At 42.2% G+C, this 25,059-nt stretch overlaps 1 protein-coding gene across 4 annotated transcripts in view; it reads right to left on the bottom strand.

Moving 5' to 3' along the window:
* LOC111955710 (A-kinase anchor protein 9) overlaps positions 1-25,059 on the bottom strand; it is a 134,190-nt gene that overhangs the window by 31,947 nt on the left and 77,184 nt on the right. For 3 of the 4 annotated variants that reach the window (XM_070436462.1, XM_023975991.2, XM_070436463.1), the window contains exons 22-28: positions 22,641-22,885; positions 11,488-11,650; positions 5,168-5,262; positions 4,156-4,273; positions 2,844-2,882; positions 1,623-1,855; positions 1,246-1,365 (exon numbers count right to left, since the gene is read on the bottom strand). In XM_070436462.1, the coding sequence (XP_070292563.1) occupies positions 1,246-1,365; positions 1,623-1,855; positions 2,844-2,882; positions 4,156-4,273; positions 5,168-5,262; positions 11,488-11,650; positions 22,641-22,885 (1,013 nt within the window). The remainder of the gene's footprint in view (positions 1-1,245; positions 1,366-1,622; positions 1,856-2,843; positions 2,883-4,155; positions 4,274-5,167; positions 5,263-11,487; positions 11,651-22,640; positions 22,886-25,059) is intronic. The other variant, XM_070436464.1, reaches the window with a different exon arrangement.

The following is a 25,059-nucleotide window of genomic DNA, read 5'->3' as shown; positions in this document are numbered from 1 at the left end:
CAGGTGATGTCATCGCATGTGTGMGTGGTGGAACTGAAAGGTTGSATAAGGTWTAATGAGCWGGYCTAGAGGCTCTACAGTGAAATAAGCCAATAAACACTAACCAGAACAGCAATGGACAAGGCATATTGACATTAAGGAGAGYCAMGCTTAGCCGAGTGATCATAAGGGTCCAGTGAGTAGTGAGGTTGGTTGGGGTCACGGCGATTCAGACAGCTAGCCGGGCCATGGGTAGCAAGCTAGCAGAGGATGGAGGTCTGTTTTTAGCCACCTCGTGCGTTTCCGTCGGTAGATTAGTGGGGTTCCGTGTGGTAGAGGGGACCAATCCAATTGGCAAAATAGATATAGTTATAGTGGCCCAAGAAAATTGTCCGATAGACCTATTCAGATAGCAGCCGATAAGACAGCTAACGATTAGAGGGCCGCAGATGGGCGTTCAGGTTACGTTTCGACGGAGGGGCCAGTTGGATAACGCCCTCGGTCAGATAACGTCGGTAGACCAGTCGTGAAGGCCCGGTGGGGCTCCGCATCGGCAGTAAAACGGGTCCGGATAGCAGCTAGCTAGCTGCAAGATCCAGGTATAAATGTCCAGAGCTTGCGATAGAAATCCGGGGATATGGAGAGAAAATAGGTCCGGTATGCTCTGGTCTGAGTCGCGTTGTACAAAACTGGCGATAGCTTTTCGAGCTGATGACCGCCAACCGTGGTTAGCTGAATACTAACGTTAGCCAGTGAACTGGCTAGCTTCTGGCTAGCTTCTGTTGTGGATTTCAGATTTGAGGTGAATAACACTTTTTTTTATTTTTTATTAATTGGTGAGGCGGGTTGCAGGAGAGTGTTTTGAAGTTGAGTTTTTAGAAAGAAAAATATATATATAAAAAGATATGCGAAGAAAATATGTAAATATATATATATACACGGGACACGACGAGGACAAAGGACATCTGACTGCTATGCCATCTTGGAGGATATACTGTACGTACATTTTCCTTCACAACACATGTTGATGCAACAGTTCCAGTTTGACTAGTCTGGGATCATATTCTGGTAACCACAGGAAATTCTACCTCCCCATTGTCCTGGCTGACACTGAGCCCTCATGTAAAGAGCTACAACAGTCCACTTTTACAAGCTGAGCATCTACATTACTGCCTCTCCCATTGTGAGGGAACAAAAGGAGGGTGAAACTGACTGTGGGGTCCCACAGGGCTCAATGCTGGGGCCATTGCGGAAGTGAATTGTTACCTCTCTGCTTCTTTGTTCAGAGCCGGGCTGCTGCTTCTGGCTGTTCTTTAGCAGCTGCTCCAGTTTCAAGATCTCCTGCTGGAAGACATCCCTCTCGTGTTCCCGGTCGATGGCTTGCTCCTGGGGATCACATTTTAAGACCAAGCCTTTAAAGGAGAGTAGCTAAGGGAAATACCTTATGCACTGCCTAATCCCCAATAACCAACATGCACATTCATATAACATTTGTGTAAATCTGTATACTTTAAAACAACATAGTTCCTACGGTCCTCCCCCATCCACCCCTCTCTCCCATCTCTCTATCCATATTCATCCATCCAGTCATGCATCCATCCCCCCTCCCTCATCTCATCTCTCCCTTCCCCTCTTTCTCTTACATCCAGGAACCTCCGGTTCTTCTCCAGCTGTTTCTCCAGGGCCTGGATCTGCTGCAGCAGGTCGCCGGTCTCTGTCTTACGGGTGTGCTCCAGCTCGATGACCCGGTTGACCTGCTCCTCCAGCTCAGCCTCCAGTGTTTTCACCTGGTGCAGGAGGCCCAGACTCTCCTTCTCTGCCTGCCGCTGCACCTCTACCTTCTCAGCCATCAGCTTCTCCGTCTCCTCCAGGAGGTCTGGGGGGGAAGGGAGGAAGGGAAGGACAGAAGGCGTCACACATAAGGTCGCTTTAGAGGGGAGGAGTCAATGATTTTTGACAGAGGTTTCATTCGATCAATGGACAGGACAGGATGCTGAGATGGAGTTCTTGTGGACTCAGTTACAGCCTTACTATTAATGTAAAATCTAAGTATATTCAGCCATTTTTGTCTCAGAAGTTCTAAAATGGTGTATTATTCATTTTAAAATCATTACATTATTGAGATGGCTGCTTTTAACAAAATGTCCCCAATACAGTCTGCCATTTCAGCATCACGTATAACATATCTAACAATCTCACTCCCAGTATCTTCCCAACATATACTAATCCGATGCCATCATTTAACCAACCAACATTAAACCAACCAACATTGCTTCACCCAGGAGATCAAAACCCCCATTGTATTAGTACAACAGATAAAAGGGTAAGAGAGTGCAAACCACAGACCAAGCACGTAGACAGTGCTGAGACATTGCAATATCCATGCCTCAAATGCAATTGCAGGCAAGGGGTGGGACAAATTCCTTATTGAGCAATCATCTTAACTCCAAAGGTAGTGGACATTATCCATGCTAACATCGTGACAAGGTCAAGTAAGGTTAGGGTGAGCTAAACTCTAGGAGCAAAGATGATTGCCAATGAGGAAATACTTAAGCTTACAGTATCAACGTATCAAAATATAGCTTATCCAATTCCTTCAATCATGCTCAATCATAAATCAAATGAGAATGATCACACTGACCCATAAGACATTAACATGACAAACCATGACATAGAAAAGTGAATCAAAAAAGAAAAAGCGTAAGCAAGGGTTAGTGATTGAGTGAATGAGCCCATAGCAAGCGCCAAGATTTTTTTGTGAGTTGCTGTATTTGGGTGTTAAAAAATATATTTGTGAAGTGCCAATCGACTAGAGACTAAAAGGTAACATAGATAGACTGGCCATGCTCTGATGTGGGACACACCTGCTTCAGGTGCTGCATCGACTGCAGCTTCAACTAGGCCTATGGGAGGAATAAGAAAGCACAGTATTTCAACATGCACTTGTTTTGTCATAAAAAGGAGGAAGACTGGAGGAGAAAGGATGCGAGAGGTGAAAACGAGAGGGCGGGGCCTCACTGCATGTGCTGTCATGGTATTGGTTAAAGCTGTGTCGGAAGAGGATGGATAAGCCAATGCCGTGAGGTGAGAGCAGGAGTGAGGTGTTACTGAAATGGCTCCCTGTACATTGAATTCATGTCCTTGCTGTATACTTGCCATTTCCTTATGGATTGTTCATTAACCTATGGAATACCTTGAAATAGTACTGGAAAGAGGTAATGCATCGGAAAATGCTTAAAAAAAAATTTGCAAAGGAAAACAATTGTGTCATTGGTCAAGTCAAGGTAGTTCCTTCCTGTTTCAGTCCACTTCATTACGTTTGGTGCCTAATGAACACTACCCAGGTGAGACTTTTGTCAGATACAGTACATGTGTTACAAATGTTCCAGGATTCCGTTTTATCCCAGAGGATTTCCATCAAAAACAATTATCAATTGTAAACTTCTTTATAACATGAATGAATTACCATGGTCACCGTTTCTATAGGAATTTAGTAAAGCACAGTAATAACAGAGTATATAAATTAAAATGACAAGGATTTCGTTAAAAAGTCATTGAGTGATAAGATGATAACAATGAGTGGCTACTCTTAAGCTGACACAGTGTGTGATGATGATGACGATGACAATGAGTCATACAAATAGTCAAATGTAGATCTAATCAAGGAAATAAACCAACCTTCTGTATGCAAAAGAACATTTTATCTTCGTCATAGGACCCACAGAAATAGAATTACTAGAACGGACATGTCAGATTGCCATGGCCTGAGGGGTTTCTCTCAGTAATGCTAGTATTTCTATTTCAATGACACAGCCCCCACTTCACTCTGCCCACTCTTTGGAGTAGTGATGTCATATAAATATGTAGTCATAGTTCTTAAGTATCACCAACTGCATGTTTTTGAGCATCTCTTTTGGAATAGGCATTGCGCATATCCAATACACTTTACATGATATGAAAGTAACATTCTCACCATTATTTCACGGTCTAGAAAACCAATCAAATCAAGTTGATTTGTCACGTGCGCTGACTTACTTAGTGAAATGCTTACTTACAGGCTCTAACCAACATTGCAAAAAAGGTATTAGGTGAACACAAGCAATATTTGAATGTTTGTCAAACTGTATATTTTGTTCCATTCAGATCCAACAAGAAAGTAAGTGGTGGGGTACATACGTAACTCGCGCGGGCCGGCATGCTCCCTCATGGCGTCCTGTTGCCGTGACAGTATCTCTCGCTCCTCCTGCATCTGCAGCCTCTCCTGCTCCAGTTCGTGTAGACGGCTGCTTGTCACCTGCAGGAGCCAATGACATTCAGTTAGAGGCAGGTTGACAATGTGGTTAACCAATTAAAAACACTGACTCACTGCAGTGTGCGAAGTTGCCCAACATAGCGGTAAAATTTTAAACAGATGGGAAGCAACTTGAAACATAATTGTCCACAGTTTTCTTTAAATCTGCATAGAGTGGTTGAGATATATTGGACAAAAAATATTTACCTAGTATTAGGGTTGCAAAGGGAGGGTATATTACTGAAAACTTACCAGTAAACTACCAGAATTTTGGTATCTTTCAAGGATTTTATGTAATCCATCACAAGACATCTAGTGGCCCTTTTGGGTACTTCATATTTTTACAGGTTTCTAATTATCTCTGGCCCACGGTATGTCTTTATCACATGTAAAATATAAGAAATAATAAATACGATGATTTTCAAATAAAAACTATAATGAAAGCTGTAAAATATCATCCTAAATATAAAACCATCAACTTAGTGAATACCATTGGTGTTTAATATTACGGTTTCAGTGAAAAAAGTAAATTGCAGAGTTAATTGAAAATAATGCCATTGCTGATTAGAAGCTTTTTTTCAATAAATTATGTTATTTTCTCTTCAACCATATGATCTATGTATTAGAAACTCATGGACAAAATAGAGGCTGATATAAATGAACACTATAAATAAATATATTTAAAAAAGTAAAAGTATAAATTACCAAAGTTTACTGAAGATTAGGTTAACTTTGGTAAACTACCAGTAGCTTTGCAATCCTACCTAGCAGGCATTACTGGTTGAAATTACATTATTTTGACAAAGACTGCTCGCTGGGTAGTGGACAGAGCATGTCACCCTCAACGGTTATAAAACACAGTGATAATGGTGGTTGTAGACTGGGCCTGTGTCTCACCTGCAGCTCCTGCTCCAGGCTTAGCTGTAGCTCCTCCTTCTGACGCACCTGCTCCTCCAGCGCGGCCCGTTCACCCGTGTAGCCATCAATCAGGCCTAAGGTGGAGAGAGAGTGAGGAGTGGGAGTATTAATATATAGATTTAGCGATCGTTGAATGACACGTTAACACGTCACACACAGTTAGAGCCCAACCAATATATCGGTTCACTGGTACTATTGGACGATATTGACCTCTACCAATATTCAATAAATAGGATGAAAAAAGGGAATCTCATGATTATCTGAATACTTGGAGCCATTCTCATGATGCATCATTTTTGTCACAATGTAAGAAATCAACATTTGATGTATATTTCTTCGACAATTGCTATTTTGGATGGCAATTTCAGAACTCTGTGAAAAAAATGACACTTACATTTTTCTCACTGTAAAACAGTAGATATCGGTAAGTTTTGTAGACAAACTAGGGCTGGGCGATACGGCCTAAAAATCATATCTCGATTTTCTCAAGCTTATGGGCAATTTACGATATATATATATATATATATTTTTTTTTCTCTAAATAAGCTTTGATGCATAATTAAAGGTCAATTCACTGCATTTCAAACAGTCAGGAATAATCTAATGAATTCTGGACTTGTAAAAGTATATTATCCTAAATAATAGCCTTCAACCATAAGACTCAATAATAATGGTCTTTATCAAATGTAATTATTTTATTAAAATAGTTTAACCTATAATCACTGATCTGACTTTCACAGCTATCTATGAAAATGCCCTTTTTTTATTTATTACAAATGTCACCAGAACCAAGCACAATGCACACCCACTAATAATTACCAACTTCTGTTAGCAGGCATTATATAAATTTAACACAGGTCTCATAAACAGTCTCTCAAGCACAAGCCAACTGCTAGTGAGTAGCCAGCTAATCTTTATATTTAAAGTCTAGCCAACTTGCATCTATTTGCTTGCTAACAAAGTAGAACAGTTGAACTGTTATGAATACACCCTCCTGTCCGTCTCCAACTGTTTTAACAACATAGCCTGCTTAGATGTTGAAATGAAGTTGCCTCCCTGGATAAGAACATCTGCTGTCTCAGSCACTGCCCGTTACCAAGTGAGTACCACCAGGCTCAATCCTAGGCCCCACGCTCTTCTCAATTTACATCAACAACATAGCTCAAGCAGTAGAAAGCTCTCTCATCCATTTATATGCAGATGATACAGTCTTATACTCAGCTGGTCTCTCCCCGGATCTTGTGTTAAACGCTCTACAACAAAGCTTTCTTAGTGTCCAACAAGCTTTCTCTGCCCTTTACCTTTGTTTTGGAGGTGTTCAGAACAAGGTTATGTGGTTTGGTAAGAAGAATTCCCCTCTCCTTACTGGTGTGATTACTACCTCTGAGGGTTTAGAGCTTGAGGTAGTCACCTCATACAAGTACTTGGGAGTATGACTAGACGGTACACTGTCCTTCTCTCAGCACATATCAAAGCTGCAGGCTGAGGTTAAAATCTAGACTTGGTATCCTCTATCGTAATCGCTCCTCTTTCACCCCAGCTGCCAAACTAACCCTGATTCAGTTGACCATCTTACTCATGCTAGATTACAGACACAATTTATAGATCGGCAGGTAAGGGTGCTCTCGAGTGGCTAGATGTTCTTTACCATTCGGACGTCAGATTTGGCACCAATTCTCCTTATAGGACACATCACTGCACTCTACACTACTCTGTAAACTGGCCATCTCTGTATACTCGTCGCAAGACCCACTGGTTAGGCCTCACTCCCCCCATCTATCTGAGATACCTACCGCAGCCCTCATCCTCCACATACAACACCCATTCTGCCAGTCACATTCTGTTAAAGATCCCCAAAGCACACATATCCCTGGGTCACTCCTCTTTTCAGTTAGCTGCAGCTAGTGACTGGAACGAGCTGCAAAAAACACTCAAACTGGACCGTTTTATCTCCATCTCTTCATTCAAAGGCTCAATCATGGACACTCTTACTGACAGTTGTGGCTGCTTCACATTATGTATTTTTGTCTCTGCCTTCTTGCTCTTTGTGCTGTTGTCTGTGCCCAATAATGTTTGTACCATGTTTTGTGTTGCTACCATGTTGTTGTCATGTTGTGTTGCTGCCATGCTGTGTTGTTGTTTTAGGTCTCTCTTAATGTAGTGTTGTGGTGTCTCTTGTCGGGATGTGTTTTTTGTCCTATATTTTTTATTTTTTATTTTTAAATCCCAGACCCGTCCCCGCAGAGGCCTTTTGGTAGGCTGTCATTGTAAATAAGAATTTGTTCTTAACTGACTTGCCTAGTTAAATAATGGTTTAATCATTTTTTGTAAAAACATGTTCAAATAAGAAAAATATTCTCTCATTGCAAATTTATAAAACACAAACTAAACAACTGCTTGTGACAGAAACTGAGCATGAATTTTCCACAATCATGTTCATTAATACTCCTGTCTCAGTAGGGTCTGTACTGTTCAACATTAGAGTTGAGACATAAAAAGGATATTGTTATTAAGGGTAAGTTCTCCTCTATTACAGTAAAATGTCTCAAAGTGTTTCGGTGTACATATGACCGATTATGTCGGACCAAACCTCAACTACAAATAGCGAGTTGAAACTGCTTGTTGTCAGAGGAAGAAATTATCTTTAATCTCTTGTTGTTGTGAGTGGCAGGGGGAGGGGCTTGGTGTGTGTGCGCGTGGGAAGGTGCACAGCGCACACAACACAGAAGGAGTGAAGGAGACAAGACCAAAAATACACACTCAAAAATAGAAACTTTAAAAAAAAAGTAAAACCTCAATTCTTGCGATACAGGCATTTGGAACAAGACGCTAAAACATAAATTAGAACTAATCAAATTAATTTGATATAATCGCCAAGCCCTAACGCAAACAAATATTCAGACAAACAAACAAACACACACACACACAGGCAGAAAGTCCTGACCCATTTTGCTTGACAGAGTGTACTATAGAGGGCTATGCTGCCAACAAACACATTTTAAAATTCTATTATTACCCTTGTTACAGGTCACTAGATAAATGCACTACTGGCATGTGATTCAGCTGATGATAAATCTGTTTGGAAGACATGACTGCACACTAGCAATGTTCCCAAAGATCTGATAGAGATTACTAATGAAAATCTATCTAGTACTAGTATGTACTAAATAGGTGAAGTGAATACGCTTAATCATAGATGACTGTCTGATGTTCTTCCAAGAACATTGTTGTGCTGATGTGTGTTAAGCTTGATGTGCCTCATTCTGATCTCTTTGTTTACTGTAAACTCAACAAATCATTTGAATGGGTGGCTCTACCCTTGTGTCTTTGTGAATGATGTTATTACTACAAAAGTATACGAGCCCACGTTATAGTGGTAACACATTTTCACAACAAATGAATGTACCTTAGTAACATCCCCAAAATTCCTAATTTGCAGTGGATTAGACCACTCCCAAGAAAGCCTTCTGCATAATAAATACAACTCATATATAGACCTACCTTTAAGATTTCAATGCTGTCACTAACCAGGTTTCCATCAAACCTTTTATGCGAGTAAAGTACATATTGAATAAACAGCCCTTATGGGAACAACAAATTTGTCCGTAAACTTTACAAATGTTGACAAAACAAAATACAAATGTTTATTTTTTTCATTGAACCTTAATCCAGGCGAGTCATTTAAGAACACATTCTTACTTACAATGACGGCCTGGCAAGGTGGGATCTTTGTGTGTCTGTAAAATGCATTATGCGAAAAATGGGAACTGCTTTTATGAGCAAATATTGATATGATAACAATCATATCGAAGTAAACTTTGAGTCAAGCGATATGTTGTGTGGTCCTCCCACTACGACTCGGGAAAGCATGCCGTTTATTAGGCTACGGTAAATGGGAATTTAACCGGAAAAGTAATTTTTATGCCCACTACCTCATCACGCACAGCCTTTTATCCGCAACAATTCAATTTGATGGAACATCTCTGGTGGGAAAATGTGAATATTGTTTTTATGTATATTCTCATGAAAATCTGTTGCCAATTGGATGGAAACCTAGCTAGCGTCATCTTTACAAATGTTGTTTGCTTGTTAAATTGTCAAGTTTTACGAGCACAACAACAGTATATTAATTGATCACTTGTAACTATGCTCCATACTAGCAACCAGAACTAAAACCACATCAGAGTAGTTCAAACAATAACTCATCATGTCTTAACTCATACGCTGAAACTTGGAATGCTGCTGCTCGTGGCAAGATGAGAACTTGGCCGTTCACCAGAAACTCAGCACTCTTGGATCTGCATTCCGATGGTCATAAGAGGTTGATTGTCAGAATCAATCCACCAACCATCAATTCACTCTCTCAAGGAAGTTATATTTTATAATAAATCTGACAAAAATAAAGGTGATATTTGACTACTGATGAGATGGCTCTGGTCTTAAGTATCGTGTCATTTTATTAAGCCACAGTCATGAGCATCTTGATAATATCAGATTATGTCTGATATAGCCTAACACTGGAAGCTTGTGATGGCCTCCTGGCTTCACCCTCCTACCTGGTACAGCAACAGTCAAAACTGGTTGACGTGATCTCATTACAACTAGAAKTGGTAGTTTTGCCCTCTGGATAGTGATGGGGGGAAAAAATTTAATCAGCACACATTTCGCAATATTATTTTGGATGATATATATTACTTTGACTCAAATTATAATTATTTGTTTTGTTGCTAGGTAGCGCTAGTTGGCTGTACCGGTGCCAAAACTCAGCTATTTGTCATCCTATAACTTGTTTTCCATCTTCTTTTTAAATAGTGAGCCAACATGTTTTTAGCACTTATTTCCTTGACTGATCGAATCTCATTTTCTCACCTTTGACATGGAATCCCTTAAGAATGAAAAGCACAAGGCTCTAGGGGCGGCAGGTAGCCTAGCAGTTAAGAGTGTTGGGCCAGAAACCGAAAAGTCACAGGTTCAAATCCCATAGCCAGTGGTGGAATTTGGAAACATCTGGCGTTCTGCCCTTGAGCAAGGCAGTCAACCCCCAGCTACAACTGCTCCCCGGGCGCCAATGACGTGGATGTTGATTAAGGCAGCCCCCCGCATCTCTAATTCAGAGGGGTTGGGTTAAACGCAGAAGACACATTTCGGTTGAATGCATTCAGTTGTGCAACTGACTAGGTATCCCCTTTCCTTTTCTAGTCTCATGAGAGAATCTATGTTGTCTCTGTCTCATGGAAACATATTGAGTACAATTAGGTGCAAACAGAGCACCATCAATCAGGCTGCAAAACAAACTAACCATAGTGCTGACCATCCACAGACACACATCACCTTTCTTGCATTAAAGACAATTTTATAAAAGGCCAACACTGTCTTACCAAATGGGTAATCTTTGCTCAGAATTGTAACACACCCCTCTTGCTACAATTGTCCACAATGGCATCACGATGCCATTACATTTCCTATAGGCCTACGTCTCTCTCTAATGCTCTAKTCTAAACCTATCCTCTGCGAAACATAATACAGAAATACATCCTAACTCCCCCTGAGAGACTTGAGTGGCCTCAGAGCCTGGCTAATGGTTTCTGCCAGAATGGAACATCTTCAGAATTCAAGCAAAAGCAAGCCTGTTCCTCCATCTGCATTGAAACCAGTTTTCCACACCACACCAGGAGCTAGGTATTACAGAGTGAATTAGACAGGACAAAATGAYAGCATCATTTCGGCTTGACATTAACCGTGTTTGAATACGTGGATGGAAGAGCAAACACAATGGAGGATCATTTGGGTTGGAGGCATCTTCGAAAGCTTTTAAGCGCCTGAAATGCATGTTGAAATATATAGGCTAATACTGCAGGTCACGTGAAATCTGGGTGATGTTTTGTTTGTGTACGAGTCAGTGAATGAGAATGTCCTTCTACCCTATGTGTGAGTCAAGAAAAAAAGCAGAAGCAAACCAAATGTAAAGGCAGCAACATTTACTATCTTTATCTTATTTGTCCAGCTACATTTGACTGTGTGTATTTAATCTTTTTTTTCTTTCTTTTTTTTACTGTGAGTCGCGTGTCAGATGAAGACGTATCACAGATGTTTTTTCCTTGTGGGGACTTTTGGGGATTGAACAAACTCACCCACCCTCACACACTCTCCATATATTCACTTTCCCTTTCACCCACAGATTCCCTAGCCATCTGACTCACCAAAACACACCATCCCCCACAAACACACTTTCACTGCCCTCCACCCACCCACCCAAATTAAAAACAACCCCATCAAACACCCCCCACCCCTCCACTCACCCTCTGCCCTGTGGAGCTCCAGGGCCAGCTGCTCACGGGCACGCCCCTCCTCCCCCAGCCTTTCCTGCAGATCCTCCTGCCGCCGCAGAAGATCGCCAATCTCCTGGTTGTGGTGGAAGGACTCGCGCATCAGCTCCGTCTGGGTGACCTGCGCATGTTCCAGCTGYTCAGGGATGGGAAGATAGGTGGCGAGACAAAGATAATTACTTTAGTGATCACAGAGCATTTGAGGAAATACTTGAGGTGGAGAATAATTCTGAATTAAAAATTGAGATACACAAAGCCTTAAAGTAAGTTGGTCCACACAGACTGACTCAGTTTGTAAGAGTGTGGCACTAGCAACACCAGGGTTGTGGGTTCGATTCCTCCTGGGATCACATGTACAAAAAAATGTATGAACTCAGTGCACTGTAAATTGCTTTGGATAAAATTATCTGCTAAATGGCACATGGCATATTATTAAATATATCCCATGTCATGAATGAATACTCTGCTGTCATTTACGGACATAACCTCTCATTACAGACAACATGCTGAGCCTTGTGACAGTGGGTATAATGGGAATATTTATGATCACCAGTCATGGTTTCCAGTTAGTGTCCAAAGTGAAAGTAAAAAATGAGGACCAATCAATCAAAGCAGTAGGCCCACTTAAGGATAATGGGTGGAACAAAACTACACTAGCACATAAGATACACAGAGGGAAACAGTGGGTTTACAACACACATGGCCTGTGTGGCTACGCTTAAATGAGTAGGGAAACCCAAAAACAACTACAGGGCAATGCACAAAGAGGTGTGGAGAAGTTTAGCCGTATACAGTTCAGTGGTAAGTCTCGAGTTGTACAGTGGCACATCATGACAGTGTAAATATTTTCTCACGCGCTTCAAATACTCACATACAGAACCTGCATAGCTAAAATTAGTAAACCTACCCCCCAGTTTGACATTCATCGAGGAACTAACAACATGTATGACCTGCCATTTAATTCTTAGCCCTTTAACGTCAAAAACAGATGAGACAGGTCTAGTAGACGTTGCACTGTGACGCATTCACAAAAGCCTTCTATCCTGGTTGAATTAGCATGGAATTGCTCTTCTGCAATAAACCACTGACTTGCACTATATATACACACACGTATGTGGACACCCCTTCAAATTAGTGGTTTCGGCAATTTTAGCCACTGCGGTTGCTGACAGGTGTATAAAAATCAGTCACACAGCCATGCAATCTACATAGACAAACATTGGCCTCACTGAAGAGCTCAGTGACTTTCGGAGTGGCACAGTCATAGAATGCCACCTTTCCAACAAGTCAGTTTGCCAAATTTCTGCCCTGCTAGAGCTGCTCCGGTCAACTGTAAGTGCTGTTATTGTGAAGTGGAAACGTCTAGGACCAACATCGGCTCAGCCGCGAAGAGGTGTAGACCACACTAGCTCACAGAAAAGGGACCGACGAGTGCTGAAGCTTGCCAAAATCAACCGTCTTCGGTTGCAACATCACTACCGAGTTCCAAACTGCCTCGGGAAGCAACATCAACACAATAACTGTTCGTCGGGAGCTTCATGAAATGGGTTTCCATAGCCGAGCAGCCGCACACATGCCTAAGATCACCATGCGCAATGCAAAGCATTGGCTGGAGTGGTGTAAAGCTTGCCTCTGGAGCAGTGGAGAAACATTCTCTGGAGAGATGAATCACGCTTCCCCATCTGGCAGTCCGACGGACGAATCTGAGTTTGGCAGATGCCAGGAGAATGCTACCTGCCCCAATGCATTGTGCCAACTGTAAAGTTTGGTGGAGGAGGAATAATTGTCTGGGGCTGTTTTTCATGGTTCGGGTTAGGCCCCTTTGTTCCAGTGCAGGGAAATCTTAACGCTACAGCATACATTGACATTCTAGACAATTATATGCTTCCAACTTGGTGGCAACAGTTTGTGGAAGGTGCTTTCCTGTTCCAGGAAATGCCCCCATGCACAAAGTGAGGTCCGTACAGAAATGGTTTGTAGAGATCGGTGTGGAAGAACTTGACTGGCTTGCACAGAGCCTTGACCTCAACCCCATCGAACACCTTTGGGATGAATTGGAATGCCGACTGCGAGCCAGGCCTAATTGCCCAACATCAGTGCCCAACCTCACTAATGCTCGTGGCTGAATGGAAGCAAGTCCCCACCGCAATGTTCCAACATCTAGTGGTAAACCTTCCCAGAAGAGTGGATGCTGTTATAGCAGCAAAGGGTGGACCAACTCCATATTAATGCCCATGATTTTGGAATGAGATGTTCGACGAGCAGGTGTCCACATACTTTTGGTCATGTAGTGTATAAGCACCACAATTCACATGCAGTTGGCTTTACATCGTGAGACTTCCATATCTCCCACAGCAGCAAAAGTCATACTGCAACATTATGACAACCAGGAAGTAGTCACGCGAACATGCCACACCGAAATCTTGGAGTAATTTTTTGCTCATGTCACATGATCACCTGGTCAGATGAAAGCAGAGTAGGGAGTGTAACCTTTATTTTAACTAGGCAAGTCAGCTGACAATGATGGCCTACCCCGGCCAAACCCGGACGACGCTGGGCCAATTGTGCACCGCCCTATCTTGGACTGTATAGGCTACTCACTGTGTTTTTCACTGTAGAAGTTGCCCAGTCAAAATACTGCTGTCAAGCAAGTTAGCTGTATAAGGTATTAGTGTAGACTCCTATATAGGAGGGGTTGTATGTAGGTCATGTTATGAACTGTATACAATAATGGGCAAAATTGCTGTTTAGAACATCAAGTCAGCCAAATGAAAGACACTTTCAGATGAATGAGAAAGAGTAACTGTCCAGACTGAGTCATATTTACTTCACTAGTTATACAGTTCCATATAGGTTACATGGCAGGTCAGCAGCTGACCGTAAACTTACTGTATAGGGCGGCGTGGGCAGGGAGATCTTAGAGATCACCTTAAGGAGGTGACCATTGGTCCTGTGGTTGACGTGCGAGATTTGCGTCTGTACCACCACAGCGTTTTTCTCATTGAGGACGCTGGAGAGGGGGAAAGGTCGGGGCAGGGGCACGCGAGATTCCACCTCGTACACATCCTGATCTTCCCCTTCCACCCACATTGCCTGGTGGCTCGAATTCCAATACGAGCGGTAGGAATCCATTGTGGTAGACAATTTAAGGGTTTTCAATTACCAACTAGTGTATCCTTGTAGTGCCTTCACTTCCCTACAAATTTCCACGGATTGTATGAATTCTCCGGTGATCCTTTCAGCATCTACAGTGCACCTGCTGCGATGGATGGAGTCTTCAGCTGAGACTAGCAAAGCAGGGGGAGAGCCCAAGAGGGAAGAGCAGCAGAAAGCAGATGAGTCCCGACTACGTAGCCGGGCTCTAGACAACAGTCTCTACAGAGCTGCCAGGCACAGAGCCTTGGGTAAACACACTGGAGTCTCAGCTCAGAATCAGATCCACACGCATAGCATGCTGAAGAGACAACAAAAGGTCCCAAGTAAATACTGAGAACTAGGTCCTCCCTTGAAACAAAGTTTCAAGTCATAAAAGAAAAGATACCGGTAGTACTTGTGTAGGGGAAAAGTAATCCTTTGTGGGGTAGAAAGTCCAAAGTCACATGTTGTACCTGGGACAAAAAGGCATTCCTGAATCCTGGCAGTGATTGAGGGCGGTAAAATAAAGCGAGACCTAGCTGCACCTCTGACAGACTTATCTCTCTGTCTGTTTTGCTCACTATCTCAGAGCACAGCGTGACCTAACCCCTCAGCAGCACTCACTCCCACTCCCTCACTCTCTTTCTCTCTCGGGAAGCTCATTAACAATTTCATGCCACCATGGCGATGCAGCACCGACCCGCAGGGAAGGGAAGCCCCCCGGTCCCCCCTTAATTGCTTTACACATGGAGCAGCCAACCAAGTGTTAACTCTGAAGCCGCCCGATCCAGTGAGGCTCTCGTTGCTCTCCCCCTCTTTCGTTCTCCCTCTCATTCGGGATATATCCCTGTAGCCCCTCTCTAGTCTCTGTCACCACACTTTTCTAGCTCATTCTAGTTCCATGTCCCTCCCTCTCTCCCGGTCTCTCCTTATACACCAGCCTACATTTCATTGTCTATCTCGGTCTCGCTCTATCCCTCTCGAAACAGACATAAAAGAAGAGGTTGTGGTCTAAACTGTTCTCCCAGTGTGTTTTGCAGCAGGCAGGCAGAGTCTCTCCCGCTTTCACTTCCGGATTGATAGCATGGGCAGTATATTGTTCAGTGAAAAGGGGGAGGGAATAGTTAGCGTAATTTCAACCCCCCGGGCTAATGGGGCAGGTATCGCTTTGCAAATACACACACTCCCTCTTCCACACACTCTCATACACACACAACCTTTTTGGAGGAGCTTGTCAAACAGGARTTATATTCCGTCAGTGCAGATGAACTGACAGACAAGTTTCCTAAAAATACCGCCGTAGCCGCCCCGGTCTCGAGAGCAAGTGAACTGTAAAACGGTCATGGACTTACACAATCAACACGTTGGCCTTAAATGTCACTCTGACTGATCTATAATAGAAGGGTAAGTGAGAAACACCTACTACAGCAAATTATTTCCAAAGGACACTTAACATTCCAGAAAAACTCATTACGATCAAGCATAATTCACACGACCAGGCCCTACAGACAGGAAACAACGATCCACTATCATTCACTCACAAAGAACTAATTAATCAATTCTGTCAGGAAAGAAACCATTAAATGGGTAGTTCGGGATTTTCTCCAGAGTCATATGAACACGTATACTTTTTTTATGCATCTGTGACAAGTATGAAGGAAGTTAAGAGGTAGTTTCGTGAGCCAATACTTGAGAAATTTTAGGAGAGCCACACTCTAGGAGCTCAGATGCAATATTTTAATAACCTACGTTTCGACAAACAAGCTGTCTTCATCAGGGTATAATGACAAACATTACAGGTTGACTAGTTTATATAGGACAAACACAGGTGTCTGTAATCATGGCCGGGTGTGGCCTGATATCATTGGTTTCATTCTCAGATATAAAAATAACATACCACAAACATGAAAGGATAGCATACGATCATAGATACAATTTGGCAACATAGGCCTACAAACATTTACACTAGCAAAATCACAATAATTGCAAGAATGGCTTCAGATCAAAATCTACGTTGAGACCGAAGGGAGCAAGTGTCTTTAAATTAAAGATCCAGGCAGCTTCACGTATTAACAATAAATTGTCGAGGTCACCCCCTCTTCTAAGGAGGGTGTTACGGATACAAGTGTTCTGTGTGTGTCCTGTGTGTATTTCTTTTCTCTCCTTCTCCCCTACTCACAGGTGACAATCATCATTCCCCAATCAGTCATCAATCAGTCGCTAATCGGAAGACACCTGCTCCTTTTCCCTTACCCAATCACAGTCCCTTTCCCTTGGTTTAAAACCCCTGTCAGTTGTTTTCTCACCAGCTCAATCTCTCTGTAAATGCCTTCTGTCTGTAGATCGCTTGTTTGTTTTGCATCTACATGTCACTTTGTCCCCACTTGTGAGTATTGTTTTGGTTATGGTGTTTGAGTGTTTGTTTAATGGTGGGAAAAGGGGGTAACCAGATAAGTCACCCATGGGCATACATTACCCGTAGGTAAACGTTGTTAAAAACACTAGTTAGAACTGGGCGGACCACCCCCTGTATTTGTTAGTTAGTGGTTGTTGAAATAGGCTAGTCTAGTTTAGGGGTGTTTTTGGATTATTATTGTTTCATTCCTTGGGTCCAGCTCAGCTCCTTTTCCTGCTCCCCCCATTACCGTGTGTTTTATAAATAAACCTTGAGTGTTTGACGGTAGATCTTAGTTGTCGTGGTTATTTTGTTTTTCACTCTTTGTCACTACTATAATTTGCATGAGTTATGTTACGGGTCCCATTACCATCCCCCCTAGACTGTCGGGCCAAAGGGATTCGTAACAGAGGGTGACGTGTTCGATGCCGATATAACGTAGGGACGAAGTGGTTTGCTTCCAAAAAGAGGGCCGCAACTGGGTAAGTCGAGTTTTTGCACCTAATGGTGCTACGATGCTCCGAGATTCATACTTTTAAATTGCGCTTTGTTTTCCCATATCATTTTTACCACAAGGACAAGTTATAAGATTAATAACGGCCTTAGTGGAGCACATGATAACACCTTTGATTGGGATCGGTTTCCCTGTTTGGCGGTGTTTGAAGGCTCTACATTTATAAGTGCCATTGGATTGAGCACAGCCATTACACTTGTAAGTTTCCATCCAGTAGGGGCGCAAATAGACATTGTGCAGGGATATCTTGGGGTGGTAAATCATAGTTTACCAATTGATCTCTGAGATATCTGACCTGCGAGAACACGACCAAGGGAGGGTCCGAAAACACATTACCGATACGGTCATCGGATCTTAGAATGTGCCAATGTTCGTGAACACTTTGAATAGCGGGTAGTTAGAACGCAAGAATGCTTCTTTTTGCGAGGCTGTCCTTGAAAAAGATCATGTCTCGGTTTGTTTTGAATTTTCTCAATGGCAGTATTAATCTGACCATTTGAATTTTGTTTTTCAAGGGAAGCGGGAGACAACTATCAGCCCTCAAACTGTTACGATCAGTAAGTTACCTGTAAAGATCAGTGTATAGAACATTATCCTCACACAAGATCAGAAGAACGTGAGTCAATACTAACTAGCATGCCAGGTGTTCCCATAGACTTCCAGTCATTGCGCTAACCCTAGTTAGCAATTGCACCAACGCTAGTTGGCAACTTCCTTCAAACTGAACAGAGACATACATATGGTATCCAAAAGTTCATCGGATTCTGGGGAAGTAGATAAAGGGCTTCATTGCCCAAATCCCGAATATCCCTTTAAATTAGCCATTAACATTAGGTCTTGTGAGGACAGAGATCTAGAATGATTTGTGAGCTTGGCTTCCAATCACTAGGCAGTAATCCCCAGTTTGAAGTGACACAGTGTTTGACATGTATTCGAGTAAACCTTGGTCAACATTCCAAATATAAAATAGGCTTTTTATTGATTTAAGGTTGGACCGTTGGCACCTTTACACTCACCCACTGATTCAGAGTACACAAACCGGTGACTTTTATTGGGCTGTCCGGGGTAGGGAGCAAGAGATACTGCATTGACCTCCACACACAGACACACTCAGTTTATCAGTCTGTATAAAAAAAAAAGCTAAGGTTACAAGTGGCTTGTTAGGTGTTTAAAACGCCTGATAGATGCAATCACATCTAGCTCTTTTACATGTGTATTGGAATAGGCTTCAATAGAAGTTCTCACACACAGGTTGCATGCAAAGTTCACCCTTTGCATGCGGAAACAGTCAAGGGGACTGAATACTTTCTGAATGCACTGTATATACAGTTCCAGTCAAAGGTTCAGACACACCTACTCATTCAAGGGTTTTTCTTTGTAGAACAATAGTGAAGACAACAAAACTATGAAAGTACAACACATGGGATCATGTACTAACCAAAAAAGTGTTAAACAAATCAAAAAATATTTGAGATTCTTCAAAGTAGCCACCCTTTGCACACTTTGCATTCTCTCAACCAGCTTCATGTGGTAGTCACCTATTATTCTACAATGTAGACAATAGTAAAAAAAATAAACTTGAATGAGTTGGTGTCCAGACTTTTGACTGGTACTGTATATATAAACACTGGATTGCTGACGCTATGTATTGACCATTGAAAGGCTATGAAGGAACCAGTCGGCCATATTGGCACTCTCCAGTGGAAGCAGTCCTTCATAGGAATGGAATTCTACAGTATTTCAATTAAATGTTTCAAGAACAAAATTACAAGTATTGCTTGTTGTAGTGGGGACAGTAACTTTAGCACTAAGGAATGTTATTCTTTATAAAAATGTTACATTTGTACTTTTAGCTCACATAATATAATTAAAACATATGCATCAAAGTGTCAGTAATAGAAGGAATGTGTCAAAAACAAATGTAGACATTAAGAAATGCATTTCTATAACTTATAAAATCTTTTTTACAATGGAGGAGGATTGTCAAGTTGGCTGTGCGGTGGCTACAATACAGCGCCTCCTGTCAGTCATCCAGGATTTATACACATCATTGTGTGGGTGTCTATTGTGTGTGTTCGTAGGTGGGAAGAGTTAGCCAAATTATTTTGCCAATTAGCTTCTGCCGGCTGGTGTGTCGACCGTGTCGAGTTGGTTTGACTTCAGATAGCCTATCTCCGGGGCTAGTTAGTGACCGTCAAATTACACAATGCAATGAGAATATTTTCATGTTGCYCACCTTTTAGTTATCATTAAATGCTTTCAAAAAGTGTATATGAATTTCTCCAACTTAGTTGGTTTAAGGCTTTTAAGTTATGGAAATTTGGAGCTATTGGAATTTTTACATTGTCCCATGTACAATTGAAGTTGGAAGTTTACATACACTTAGGTTGGAGTAATTAAAATTCGTTTTTCAACCACTCCACAAATTTCTTGTCAACAAACTATAGTTTTGGCAAGTCGGTTAGGGACATCTACTTTGTGCATGACACAAGCCATTTTTCCAACAATTGTTTACAGACAGATTATTTCAATGTATCACAATTCCAGTGGGTCAGAAGTTGACTGTGCCTTTAAACAGCTTGGAAAATTCCAGAAAATTATGTCATGGCTATAGAAGCTTCTGTTAGGCTAATTGACATCATTTAAGTCAATTGCAGGTGTACCTGTGGATGTATTTCAAGGCCTATCTTCAAACTCAGTGCCTCTTTGCTTGACCTCATGGGAAAATCAAAAGAAATCAGAGAAGACCTCAGAAAGAAAAATGTAAACCTCCACAAGTCTGATTCATCCTTGGGAGCAATTTCCAAACGCCTGAAGGTACCACGTTCATCTGTACAAACAATAGTACGCAAGTATAAACAGCATGGGAACACGCAGCCGTCATACCGCTCAGGAAGGAGACGCGTTCTGTCTCCTAGAGATGAACGTACTTTGGTGCGAAAAGTGAAAATCAATCCCAGAACAACAGCAAAGGACCTTGTGAAGATGCTGGAGGAAACAGGTACAAAAGTGCCTATATCCACAGTAAAAAGAGTCCTATATCAACATAACCTGAAAGGCTGCTCAGCGAGGAAGAAGCCACTGCTCCAAAACCGCCATAAAAAAGCCAGACTACGGTTTGCAACTGCACATGGGGACAAAGATCGTACTTTTTGGAGAAAAGTCCTCTGGTCTGATGAAACAAAAATAGAACTGTTGGGCCATGGAGGGAAAAGGGGGAGGCTTGCAAACCGAAAAACACCATCCCCCAACAGTGAAGCACGGGGTTGGCAGTATAAAGTTGTGGGGGTGCCTGGTGCACTTCCCGGTGCACTTCACAAAACAGATGGCATCACGAAGGAGGAAAATTATGTGGATATATTGAAGCAACATCTTAAGACATCAGCCAGGAAGTTAAAGCTTGCCCGCAAATGGATCTTCCAAATGGACAATGATCCCAAGCATACTTCCAAAGTTGTGGCAAAATGGCTTAAGGACAACAAAGTCAAGGTATTGGAGTGGCCATCACAAAGCCCTGTCCTCAATTCTATAGAACATTTGTGGGGAGAACTGAAAAAGCGTGTGCGAGCAAGGAGGCCTACAAACCTGACTCCGTTACACCAGCTCTGTCAGGAGGAATGGGCCAAAATTCACCCAACTTATTGTGGGAAGCTTGTGGAAGGCTACCCAAAACGTTTGACCCAAGTTGAACAATTTAAAGGCAATGCTACCAAATACTAATTGAGTGTATGTAAACTTCTGACCCACTGGGAATGTGAGGAAAGAAATAAAAGCTGAAATTAAAATCATTCTCTACCATTATTCTGACATTTCACATTCTTAAAATAAAGTGGTGAACCTAACTGACCTAAGACAGTGATGTTTTACTAGGATTAAATGTCAAGAATTGTGGAAAAACTGAGTTTAAATATATTTGGCTAAGGTGTACGTAAACTTCTGACTTCAACTGTACATTGTGTAATTTACAGATGCTCCCAACTAGCCACAGAGGGATATTTAAATATCAGTGCATGTCCTTGAATCTCTTCTGAGCTATTTTTACATGCACAACCACTACACCATGAGTAATGCTTGAATATAGGACAAACAGAACAGAAGATGCAGTATGATGCAGAAACTGTACCACATTTTAATGATGTATAAAGTATCTCTAGGCTGGCAGAGGGCACACACACAGTGAATGTGCAGTAGTAGCCTTTAGTTTCTATTAAACCTTTATTTAACTAGGCAAGTCAGTCAAGAACAAATTCTTATTTACAATGACGGTCTACCCCGGCCAAACCCTCCCCTAACATGGACGATGCTGGGCCAATTATGTGCCACTGTATGGGACGCCCGATCACAGCCGGTTATGATACAGCCCGGGATCGAACCCAGGTCTGCAGTGACGCCTCTAGCACTGCGATGCAGTAGCCTGAGGGGTAGGAGTCATCGGAGTCCAGCTGGATTATAGTAGGCTAGGGGGAGGAAGAGACACAACGCTCTATGCAAATCCACGTGTATCTATAGGCAACCGCTGGGATTGAACCAGGCCTATTGTGTGGTGAATTAATTCTTGCTCCGGCTATCTAATAGCGAACATGATTCTGCAGTCTCATCTCTAAAGGGACTGTGTGTGAATAGAATAAAAAAAACACAGGGGGTTATGATTGTGTAAAATACATAGTGTATTGTCAGTGAGTGGCCATTTACACGTTTGCCAATAATCTCATGCATGTAATTTATGTATTTGACAAAGAGCGCATGTTGCCCATGTCATTGTAACTTCCAAAAACTTTACAGCAACAATACGGGACTGTCAACAAGAGAATGTTTAGGTGATAAAGACATTTCCAACCATTGTATAGCACTGGTATTTCGCTCACACACAGTTCCCGGAATGGTGTATTTATAGTATGTAGCCTACCGCTAGATATGGCAGAGGCTTTAGTTTGCGCCACAATGCTTTAATCAACAGCAGCCTTTTAAATGACAATCAACTTGTATAAGATAATGCAAAATTATAGAACAAATTCTGTGTGGTCCACAACCTTTGTGCTGAGCACACCACGCTCTTACTAAGTGAAACTTGCTGTGACGTACCTGATTGGTCGTCTCTGTGATGGCCACCAGCAGTTTCTCTACGGCGGCCTGGAGGCGGGAGCTAATATTCATGAGGTACTCCTCGTTCTCCAGCTGAAGCTCCGCTCCTGGCAACAGGCTGTGGCAGTCAGTCATCATCTGCTGGGACAACTCCAGACCCTCGTCCGTCTCTGTCTCACCCGACCACATGCTCACGTCACCCGCCCCAGTCTCGCTGCCTTGGCAACTCTCAGTGGTCGACACATCTGGACAGGAAAAATGGAGGGCAAAGTTAATTGTCAGGAGAATACACTTCATTGGAAAATAATATGGTTTTCATTGTCACCAATATCAACCAGTCATTCATTTAATCATTTTCATCCAAACAATTTATTTTATGGCAAAGCATTCATCAACAATTATAATATAAGGCATGGTATCCCAGGTCTTAATCACACAAGGCTTCCGAGGAGTTTCCCATCCATTCCTTGGTCTAGTAGTATGAGCACTGTCCTTATGTTTATTGGTCACATACAATTTAATTTGATAAATATGTGTATTTGTCACATGAAAACAACAGGTGTAGACCTTAGTGGAATGCTTACTTACAAGCCCTTAACCAACAATGCAGTTAAAAATATATATATTTCCCCCCAAAAATAAGAATAAGAGATAAAAGTAAAAAATAATTAAAGAGCAGCATTAAAATAACAATAGCGAGGCTATATACAGTCGTGGCCAAAAGTTTTGAGAATGACACAAATATAAATTTTCACAAAGTCTGCTGCCTCAGTTTGTATGATGGCAATTTGCATATACTCCAGAATGTTATGAAGAGTGATCAGATGAATTGCAACTAATTGCAAAGTCCGTCTTTGCCATGCAAATGAACTGAATCCCCCAAAAACATTTCCACTGCATTTCAGCCCTGCCACAAAAGGACCAGCTGACATGTCAGTAATTCTCTCGTTAACACAGGTGTGAGTGTTGTTAAGGACAAGGCTGGAGATCACTCTGTTAATGCTGATTGAGTTCGAATAGACTGGAAGCTTCAAAAGGAGGTGCTTGGAATCATTGTTCTTCCGATGTCAACCATGTTTACCTGCAAGGAAACATGTGCCGTCATCATTGCTTTGCACAAAAAAGGGCTTCACAGGCAAGGATATTGCTGCCAGTAAGACTGTACCTAAATCAACCATTTATCGGATCATCAAGAACTTCAAGGAGAACGGTTCAATTGTGGTGAAGGCTTCAGGGTGGCCAAGAAAGTCCAGCAAGCGCCAGGACCGTCTCCTAAAGTTGATTCAGCTGCGGGATCGGGGCACCACCAGTACAGCGCTTGCTCAGGAATGGCAGCAGATAGGTGTGAGTGCATCTGCATGCACAGTGAGGCAAAGACTTTGAGGATGGCCTGGTGCCAAGAAGGGCAGCAAAGAAGCCACTTCTCAGCAGGAAAAACATCAGGGACAGACATTCTGCAAAAGGTACAGGGATTGTTCTGCTGAGGACTGGGGTAAAGTCATTTTCTCTGATGAATCCCCTTTCCGATTGTTTGGGGCATCCGGAAAAAAGCTTGTCCGGAGAAGACAAGGTGAGCGCTACCATCAGTCCTGTGTCATGCCAACAATAAAGCATCCTGAGACCATTCATGTGTGGGGTTGCTTCTCAGCCAAGGGAGTGGGCTCACTCACAATTTTGCCTAAGAACACAGCCATGAATAAAGAATGGTACCAACACATCAAGAGAAGATCAACTTCTCCCAAACATCCAGGAACAGTTTGGTGACGAACAATGCATTTTCTAGCATGACGGCGCACCTTGCCATAAGGCAAAAGTAATAACTAAGTGGATCGGGGAACAAAACAACAATATTTTGGGTCCATGGCCAGGAAACACCCCAGACCTTAATCCCATTGAGAATGTGTGGTAAATCCTCAAGAGGCGGGTGGACAAACAAAAACCCAGATTCTGACAAACTCCAAGCATTGATTATGCAAGAATGGGCTGCCATCAGTCAGGATGTGGCCCAGAAGTTAATTGACAGCATGCCAGGGCGGATTGCAAAGGTCTTGAAAAATAAGGGTCAACACTGCAAATATTGACTCTTTGCATCAACTTCATGTAATTGTCAATAAAAGCCTTTGACACTTGTGAAATGCTTGTAATTATACTTCAGTATTCCATCTGACAAAAATATCTAAAGACACTGAAGCAGAAACTTTGTGGAAATTAATGTGTGTCATTCTCAAAACTTTTGGCCACGACTGTACAGGGGTACCAGTACCGAGTCAATGTGCGGGGGCACCGGTTAGTCGAGGTAATATGTACATGTAGATTGAGTTATTAAAGTGACTATGCATAGATAATAACAGAGAGTAGCAGCAGTGTAAAAGAGGGGGCGGGGGGGGCAATGCAAATCGCCTGGGTAGCCATTTGATTA

This window comes from Salvelinus sp. IW2-2015, linkage group LG31, assembly GCF_002910315.2.
Source record: "Salvelinus sp. IW2-2015 linkage group LG31, ASM291031v2, whole genome shotgun sequence".
Classification (NCBI taxonomy): Eukaryota; Metazoa; Chordata; class Actinopteri; order Salmoniformes; family Salmonidae; genus Salvelinus; species Salvelinus sp. IW2-2015.
This window is presented reverse-complemented; position numbering and strand designations above follow the sequence as displayed.